The sequence below is a fragment of the Cebus imitator genome, unplaced genomic scaffold (genome assembly GCF_001604975.1).
Source record: "Cebus imitator isolate Cc_AM_T3 unplaced genomic scaffold, Cebus_imitator-1.0 Scaffold92, whole genome shotgun sequence".
Classification (NCBI taxonomy): domain Eukaryota; kingdom Metazoa; phylum Chordata; class Mammalia; order Primates; family Cebidae; genus Cebus; species Cebus imitator.
Window position 1 is genome coordinate 12,220,008 of NW_016107407.1, and position 9,467 is coordinate 12,229,474.

The 9,467-nt window shown below is 42.9% G+C and overlaps 1 protein-coding gene and 1 pseudogene across 1 annotated transcript; one reads left to right on the forward strand and one right to left on the reverse strand.

The window, feature by feature from the left end:
• Window positions 1-1,609: 1,609 nt before the first annotated feature.
• LOC108309293 (RNA guanine-N7 methyltransferase activating subunit-like) lies at window positions 1,610-2,182 on the reverse strand. The gene has a single exon (XM_037740984.1). The coding sequence runs from the start codon at window positions 1,964-1,966 to the stop codon at window positions 1,610-1,612; it is 357 nt and encodes a 118-aa protein (XP_037596912.1). The 5' UTR covers window positions 1,967-2,182.
• Window positions 2,183-3,600: 1,418 nt separating this feature from the next.
• Window positions 3,601-3,670, forward strand: LOC119472296 (annotated as a pseudogene).
• Window positions 3,671-9,467: the final 5,797 nt, after the last annotated feature.

Here is a 9,467-nt window from a genome sequence, read left to right on the forward strand (position 1 = left end):
AATTTTCTCTAAATATGTTCTATACATGCTTCTTCATTGAAATGAAAGAATAATTAAAATAATTCAAATAATTTGTTATTGGTTTCTTTTGTAATTTTATTTTATTATTTTCTATTTTTTAAAGACTAGATCTTTTTCAGTCACCCAGGCTGGAGCACAGTGGTGCCATCACAGCTCACTGCAGGCTCCACCTCCAGGGCTCAAGTGATCCTCCCACTTCAGCCTTTTATACTTTTGTAGAAACGGGGTCTCACTCTGTGTCCAGTCTGGCCTGGAATTCCTGAACTCAAGTGATCCCCCTTTTTTGGCCTTCTGAAGTGCTGGGATATAGGCTTTGTAATTTTAAATTAAATGTGTAATAGTCAAAAATTGTGTGATTCATTTTTGATAACTATATTTCCAACTGGCATGTGGACATTCTAAGAGTCCTCCAAAGCGGGGACTGCAGTTGTCTTGGTCACCGGTATGTCCCCAGAACCCAGCCCTCCAACTACTACACAGCAGGTACTAAATAAGTATCTGCCAGCTGAATGTTGAGTGCATGAATGTCTAAATAACAAAAATGCTACAGACTTCTCAGTGTATTTCTGGGATAATTCTTATTATCATTATTTTCCATGACTTAGCTCCCAATGATATGGAATAATTCTTTTTTTTATTTGAATGAAACCATTGTAATTACCATGAAAATGATTTGAAATAGAATGATCTCTGTGAAAGGAAGTTTATAGCATCACTATTTATAGAAGAGAAAGCAGCAGAGGCATGCATCTGGAAGTGAACATTGTAAAATCAGCCCACATTAAATACCAAAAAAGTAAAACAATCAAAATGCAGCATTATTTACAGGATTAAAAAGGAGAGTTTGAACAGCACAGAGTTAAACTTCTGTATGTGTGAATTCTGACCTGCTATGTTAGCGAAAAGCCTTAGCGTTTGTATAGGATGGTGTGTACCCTAATCCCAACCACCACCAGATTAAGACACAACTGACAATGATTCCCTCCTTATTTTACAGTTTTATTAGTGATTTCCCTCTAAAAAGAGACCCAAATAAATGTGGAGCTGGCTCATTATCTACAGAGTAAGGAATCACAAAATACCATAGTCACATAACAAAAGCAATTGTTTTACCTTTCAACTGCTGATGTTATGTACAATCTATCACAAGAAGCATATCTGTGCATTCATGAGCTGATTATATTAACCTCTAGAATTTCAGAAAGGAGCACATCTAAGCGTATGGATACTCTCTTACCTTACAAAGTAAAAGCAAGCATTTTCTATTTTAAGACTTTTATTTCTGTGTAAAACGAAGAACGCCTAGAGGTCAAATAAGAAAAATATAACAAACTCAAAGCACTGTTGCATCATCAAACAAAGAAGACTGAGGTAGAAATCAAGCAACATAATCCACAATTTCAGGTATTCTCAGCAACCATCGCATCTCGCAAGTAAGATCTATTTTTTTTTTTAAGTCCCAGCTTCCAAAAAATCAATAATCCATTCTCTAAAATCATACGTAAAAATATGACCAACAGAAGACATCCAAACTTTCGTCATGGTAACAGAGTAAATGCTTTTAATAAAAGCTGCCGACGTTTCTATATCAGTAGTAACCGTAAGGAGGCCGCTGGTTGTAACCATAATGTCGGTATTGGTGGGGATAGTAAGGTTCTTGTCTGTGTTGCGGGTAATTGTTACCCCAGGATCGTCCATGCCACAGATCGGATCGATTGTCACTTGGCCACCCCCGTCTGCTGTCCCTGCCTCTGAACTGTCTACTATCTTGCAACCAGCTGCCTCTGTTTCTTTGGTTCCCACCAGCTCTGCTCTTCCATTCCTCAACAATTGGAGGGGACTCAGGAGGGCGTTTCAGGTATTCTTGATACTCCTTGTCAATTTCTGTGAATCTACTAGCAAACATCTCTTCAAAGTTTCGAACAGCTTGGGCAGTGTCAGTCATTCTGAAATTCCCAGAGATTTGAGACAGCTGTATTGCTTAATGTTTAGGTTGTTTAAATCCCCCAAGGGCTGTGCCTATCCAGTTCGGGATGAACCCCGCCGGCGAGACACTGAGAGGCAGCCGGAGAGGTGGCCTCTGGCCCACCACGCCGTGGAACTCCAGACCACTCCAGCTCTCCAAGGCAACGGAGCCACTTCCGCTAGAATCCAACAATCACCTGACTTCCGCTTCCGGCGGGCTAATGTCGATATGGAATTATTCTAAAGTTGCTTGATCAATTTCATGAACATTTTACATTTTTATAGACAGTTCCAAATTGATCTGAGAAGAGTTTATACTAATTTGTACTCCATCAACAGTGAATCAGTGAGCCTATTTTCCCACACTTTCCAAAAAATGTGGAATTTTACAACAAAATACATATGACTAAAGAGAGGATTATTTTAAAACTTGATTTATCACATCTCTGTAATTGTGAGGAGATGAGATATGTTATCTTTGTTTGGGAGGGGAAGGTTGGGAGAGAGAAAATAGAGGCCCCTTTAAATGAGAGATTTAGGTCTGTTGGGTTTGACTTGGCAAAATTTTCAAAAATCATTTGACTTTGGGTGTAGCTTAAATATGGACTGTCGTCTGTAGATGGTATACTGTTGTAATTGCTCAGCTTTGTCCTCAGAAAACTAAGATTGCATATTAAATGTTTAAAACTCTTTGTGGAAGTATAACACAATACAGAAAGGGGTGTATATTATAAATCTTTTGTCCAGTGAATTTTCACAAATTTAATATATTTGTGGAGCTAGCACCCAGATCAAGAAACTGAATATTCTTAGTACCCCAGAAGCCCACTGAACAAGTTCTCATTTATACAGGTGTACAGGTATTTGTCTCACTTATGTCAGCAAATTGATTGTATGTATAGCAGTAATAATACGAAGATACATTTTCTCTTAATATATTTAAGTCACATTTGTATATAGTTACATATATACTGCATAGGGATTCATACTGAAGTTTTTCTGTGGAATTATTATACAACGTGTTTTAAAGACAGGTCAATAGAAATAAATAGAAGATCCCTCACGTCACGCATAGCTAAAATTAAAATCACTGATTACCCTGCACATTCTTAGAGGTTTCCAGATAGCGCTGAACACCAACCACGCCAGTCATAGAAACAGCTGAAGACTCTGTGTAACATGCAGTGACGAGGGTGATTCAGGCCCATGGCTATTATTAGAGCAAGCAAGTGCTAGATGTGTAAACAGACTACTAAATAATGCCTTTGGAAGAGGGGAAGAAAGTCAATCTGAGTATCTGGCACTGACTCTCTCCAAACTGTACCAGTCCCAATTCAAATGTCACGTCAGTCCCTATTCCCGCTGCTCTTGGCCTCAGACTCTGCATGTCTGCTGCCAGGGCACAGTCGAGCTCCACGTGGCTGTGTCTATGAGTGACCTGGACTCACCTCCCTTCATCAAGTGATCCTCCAGGAAGAAAGGGAGAGATGTGTGTGATGGGTCAAGAAACAGTCCAGAGACTCCAGTAAGCACATTTCTCAGATCTTTTGTCGCATTTTACTGTGACTTCAAGTGAAATTGTTGAATTATTAGGCTTTTTTAAAAGTGCCAGAGATCCTTTGGTAGTTCATAAGCATGATGACTGGGTTTTCACGCTTATGTGTGAGATGTGTCACCCTGCCAGGTGTGGTGGCTCACACTGTAATTCCTGCAGTTTGTGAGGTCAAGGCAGGAGGATGGCTTGAGCCCAGGAGTTTGAGTCCAGCCTGGGCAACAAAGTGAGACCTTGTCTCTACAAAGAATCCAAAAATTAGCCAGACATGATGGCATGCACCTGTGGTCCCAGCTATATAGAAGACAGGTGTGGGAGGATCGCTTGACCCAGGAGGTGGAGGCTGCAGTGAGCCCTGATCTCACCACTGTACTCCAGCCTGGGCAATAGAGCTAGACTCTGTCCAAAAAGAAAGGAAAAAAGGAAGGAAGGAAAGAAGGAAGGAAGAAAGGAAGAAAGGAAGGAAGGAAGGAAGGAAGGAAGGAAGGAGGGAAGGAAGGAAGGAAAGGAGGGAGAGAGGGAAGGATGGAGGAAGGGAGGGAGGGAGGGAGGCAGGGAGGGAGGGAGGGAAACCTGCTACCCTTGAATCTGGTTACCACATCAGCACATTACCTGACATGAAATAAAAGGGAAAAAAAGTGCCAGAAACAACACAATAGTTGTATGGTTTTTTGTGGGTGATAATTACATTTTACATTTGAAGGTCCAAGTCTGAAAGGTGAGCACCAGCCATATAAATGGAATCAAAGTAGAAATTAACTCTCTCCAGTGAAAATAAAATCAGTCGCACCATGAGACAAACTGGTATAATAGGAAATACATTTGGGCTTTGTCCCAAGTTCCTGACATGGAGCTCCTAAATCCCTTGTAATTGCCCAAGTGATCATGGTGATAGGAGCATCTTCTGTTATAATTGGTTCTTGTACAAGTTGTTGAACACCTCAGAATTTTGTGAGTGATAAAAAAAAAAATTCACCACTGTTGGGATTTTCTTTTGAGAGAGGGTCTTGCTCTGCCACTCAGGCTGGATGCAATGGCACAAACAGCTCACTGCAGCTTTAAACTCTCAGGCTTAAGTGATCCTCCCACCTCAACCTCCCGAGTAGCTGGGACTGCAAGTGCACATCACCATGACCGGCTAATTTTTTTTTTTTTTTTTTAAGAGGCAAGTTCTCACCATGTTGCCCAGGCTGGTCTTGAACTCCCGGGTTCAAGTGATCCTCTCACCTCGGCCTCCCATAATACTGGGGTTATAGGTGTGAGTCACCGGGCCTGGCCCCACAGGCACTTTTGATCACACCTGAGTTTATGCTAATGAGTTGACTTATGGCAGGGTCCCTAGCTAGCTTCAAGATGGGGCCAGCCAGTCATTAGAAAGAACAAATGATTGGAGGACTAAAATGTCAGAACATTCAGCCCCTCCCACCAACCTACAGGAAAGGGGTGGTCGAGGGCACTGGAGATTAAACTCCATGAAAACTTCCTGGACAATGGAAGCTCTGCTCTCACTCCTCCAAAACTCACCCTCTGCCTCTCTTCATCTGTGTATGCTTGGTAATATCCTTTATAATAAACCCGTAAATATAAATAAGTGTTTCTTTGGGTTCTGGGAGCTGTCCTAGCAAATTAGTTGTACCCAAGTGGGGACTGTTTGAGCTCTAGTTTGTGGTTAGTGAGTTAGAATGGGTGGCCCGGACTTGAGATTGGCATCTGAAGAAGAGGGGAGTCTTTGGGGACTGAGACCTCACTTTGTGGGATCTGATGCGAGGTAGATTGTGTCAGAATTGAATTGAATTACAGGACACCCAGTTGGTTGGTGCATAGGAAAAAACCTTACATACATCTGGTGTTCTGTGTTCTGCATTTCACTGATCATGTGAGTAGAAAGGAAGAAAGTGTTTTTCCCTTAATGCAGAAAAATGTTTTAAAACAATTCTAAATGTACCAAAAAATTACAAATTTCACTCTTTTTTTTTTGAGACAGAGTCTCATTCTATCTCCCGAGCTGAAGTGCAGTGTCACGGTAACGGCTTACTGCAACCTGAACTCTCAGGCTCTCACGATCCTCCCACCTCAGCCTGCCCTGAGGAGCTGGGACCACAGGCAGGTGCCATCACACTGGGCTAATAAAATTTCACTTTCATTTGGCAGACTTCGCTAACATTCAGAATCGCAGTAAATTAGAGAAATCGTTTAAAATAGAATGAAGTTCAGTGTAAGTTTGAGGCACAACACTTGGAGAAAATAATCAACTTGCTAGATGGCATTTTTGTGTATTTTTCTAATTTTAACCTTATAATCGTACATTGATTTAGTTGCTGCAATTACTGCCGTCTTAAAACTGAGGATGCTGAGATAAGTGACAACCCCTCGTGACCCACCTGGAAGGGGATGAAGGGAGGAGAGCACCCTGGTCTCTTTGACTCCAAAGTTTGTCCGCCCAGAGAGTATGTTCTACAAAATGACTATATATTCCTTCAGCTCAAGGATTCTACAATCTTTAGCCTAAAACATGAATGATGATGTGGAAATAGGTCAAAGACAGAAGTGAATTTAAATGCTACTCTCACGGAGACCTGCTGTGTACCAGGCATGGTACTAAGTGTGCCTCATGGATGTTCTCTTTTTCTTTCTTTCTTTTTTTATTTTTTTGCAGACAGGGTCTTGCTATGCTGTAGGTTGCCCAGGCTGGTCTTGAACTCCTGGTCTTAAGGGGATCCTTCCACCTCAATTCCCAAAGCTTTGGGATTATAGGTGTGAGCTGCCACACCCAGCCAAGGATGTGCTCACTTAATCCTGTTACAGTCAGTTTTCCGATGAGTCTTAGGGAGGTGAAGAAGCTTGCCCAAGATGAAGCAGGTAAGAGGTGTGGAGGTGGGGTTTGGCAGCAGGTCACTACAGACTAGAGACTGTAGTGCTTCCTCAAGGGGATTTTTAAACAGATGAAACACATCAGAGAAGTAACACTCTAGCTCCTGGCTTTGTTTGAAGGATAATCCTTAGGAATCCTGGAGGCACATGGTTCCATTTGGTCAGGTGCATGGGTGCCCCTGTTATTTGTGGGCTCAGGACACAAATATGGGTAGAGACCCACATACCATATGACTAAATGTATAAATACAAACCAAGCTAATATACTGCTAAATAGATTATGTTCAATCTTTCTAGCTAGATAAACATATCTCTAGGATGTGTGGAAGGCCAGGCTTCGGTTTCTAATTCTCCGTCTCAGCATGACAAGCCAGAGGGTGATGGCCTGAGGCAGTCCTCTTCCTCTGCAATGAAGGATCATGTGCTGCGCCTCCCTCCCACTGGAGCTCTGGGCTATGTATCACCCTCCAGGGTCTTGGATGTGTGCCTGGCTGCACCATCTGCTCTTAAGAAGAGCACCCCCAGAAAAGAGCCAGAGCAAGGCCTGTAAATCAACCTGAGGCCATTTGGGCAGGGAAGTCAAGGGGTGCTGCGTATTTTGAAGCTTGATCTAGATAGTGGCCGTGTGACTGTTGGGTGGGCAGAGCACCTAGGCTGCATCTCCCTACCCAGAGGCTACAGTGGAGGAAGCTCAGGGCAAGGCCCTGCTATGCTCAGGGCTGCTCCTGCTGGGCCTATAGGCCCGAAGTACTGCTTGTGGCACAGAGCCAAATTCAAAGAAGCATCTTTGGCCAGTTGCACAGTGGCTCATGTCTGTAATCCCAGCACTTTGGGAGGTCAAGGCAAGTGGATCACCTGAGGTCAGGGGTTCGAGACCAGCCTGGTCTACATGGTGAAACCATGTCTCTATAAAAATACAACAGAAGTTAGCAGGGTGTGGTGGCGGGCACCTGTAATCACAGCTACTCAGGAGGCTGAGGCAAAAGAATTGCTTGAACACAGGAGGCAGAGGTTGCAGTGAGCTGAGATCGCACCATTGCACTCCAGCCTGGCTATGCATCACCCTCCAGGGTCTTAGATGTATGCCTGGCTGCATCATCTCCTCTTAAGAAGAGGGCCCCTAGGAAGGAGCCAGAGCAAGACCTGTAAATCAACCTGAGTCCTCTTGGGCAGGGAAGTCAGGAGTGCTGCATGACAGTCCTGGGCAACAGAGTGAGACTCCGTCTCAAAAAAAAAAAAAACAGAAAAAAACCCCAAACAAACAAAAAAACAAAGAGGCATCCTTGAAACAACCAATGTTAGTTAGTTTGTTTTTTTGCTTATTTGTTATGTTGTTTGTTTGTTTTTGAGACAGGGTCTTGCTCTGTTAGCCAGGCTGGAGTGCAGTGATGCCATCACAGCTCCCCACAACCTGGACCTCCTGGGGTCGAGCAGTATTCCCATTTCAGCCTCCAGAGTAACTGAGGCCACAGGTATGCACCACCATACCCAGCTAATTTTATTTTATTTTATTTTATTGTGGAGAAGAAGTCTCCCTGTGTTTCCCAGCCTGGTCTCAAATGCTTGGCCTCAAGCGACCTTCCCACCTCAGCCTCCCAAAGTTCCGGGATTATAGATGTGAGCCCCCATGCCGGGCCACCAATATTAGTTTTTTAAACTATTTCCTGTCTTTGAATCTTGCCTAAGTTCTAAAACATTCAAAGTTATCCATTGCTGGCAGGTGTGGTGACTCATGCCTATAATTCAAGCACTTTGAGAGGCTAAGGTGGAAGGATCACTTGAGGCCAGGAGTTCCAGACCAGCCTGGGCAACATAGTGAGACCCCCATCTCTACACAAAAAGTTTAAAAATTAACTGGGTGTGGTGGCTTGCATCTGTAGTCCCAGCAACTAAAGATGCTAAGGCAGGAGAGCTGCTTAAGCTTAGGAGCTCAAGACAGCAGTCAACTTGATCACGCCACTGTACTCAACCTGGGCAACAGAATTAGAATCTATCTTTAAAAATAAATAAAACAAAATAAAAATTTTAAAAGTTATCCAGTAAATATATCCCAGAAGTAATTCTTAAATTATCTTTTCACAATTTTCTACCATCTCACTGGCTCCATAAACACTCTGACCTCACATATTCCCTAATCAAGGAAGACAGTCTTATCATGTAATAAGCAGGTCAATTTCTCTGGCCTCCCTACTTCCCTTCCTCCTTCTTTCCATTTCTTTTTTTTTTTTTTCTTTCCTCACTTCCCTTTTTCCTCCCAGCTTTTAATTATGTAAACCGGCTTAGCTTTCCTGAAGAAAAATTCCCTGTTCCTCTTCCAGCCTAGGTTTCATGTATTCTTAGCTTTTGCATCACAGGTATTTTTAACAGAGGAAAAGGGGAGCTTTTAGGGATGAGGGTGGGCAGGTGGTGTTAAGAGAAAGTGATGGGCAACAAGTGGATCCTGGGTTGGGAGATTGGGTGCAGAGAGATCCTGGGTTGGGAGATTGGGTGCAGAGAGATCCTGGGTTGGGAGATTGGGTGCAGAGAAGAGAGAGTTGATATGGTAAGAAATCCCAGCTTCCTTGGTTGGAATCTAAAACAAAAAAACTGAAAATGAGAGTCAGGTAGGCACCAAATAAACTGAACATATTTTTTTTTTTTTTTAGACAGGATCTCAATTGCACTCAGGCTGGAGTACGGTAACACAAAACTGGCTCACTGAAGCCTCAACCTCCTAGGCTTACACAATGCTCCTGCCTCAGCCCACCAAATAGCTGGAATTACAGGTGTGCGCCACCATGCCCAGCCAATTTTGGCAGATGTTTTTGGTAGACACGTGGTCTCACTATACTACCCAGGCTGGTCTGGTACTCCTGCGCTCGACCCATCCACCCATCTTAGCTTCCCAAAATGCTGAGATTACAGGCATGAGCTACCACAACCGGCCACATTTTGCCTTTTCTTTTGGGAATGTGTATACTAAAAGACTGATTTATGACATTAAAATTCATGGAAATCACTTAAAATAAATATGATGACTTTCAGGAAATTTTTTTTTAATGTCCAATTTGATTGCTTG

Coding starts and splice junctions, on each gene's coding strand:
- LOC108309293 (XM_037740984.1), bottom strand. CDS start 1,966: ATGACTGACACTGCCCAAGCTGTTCGAAACTTTGAAGAGATGTTTGCT.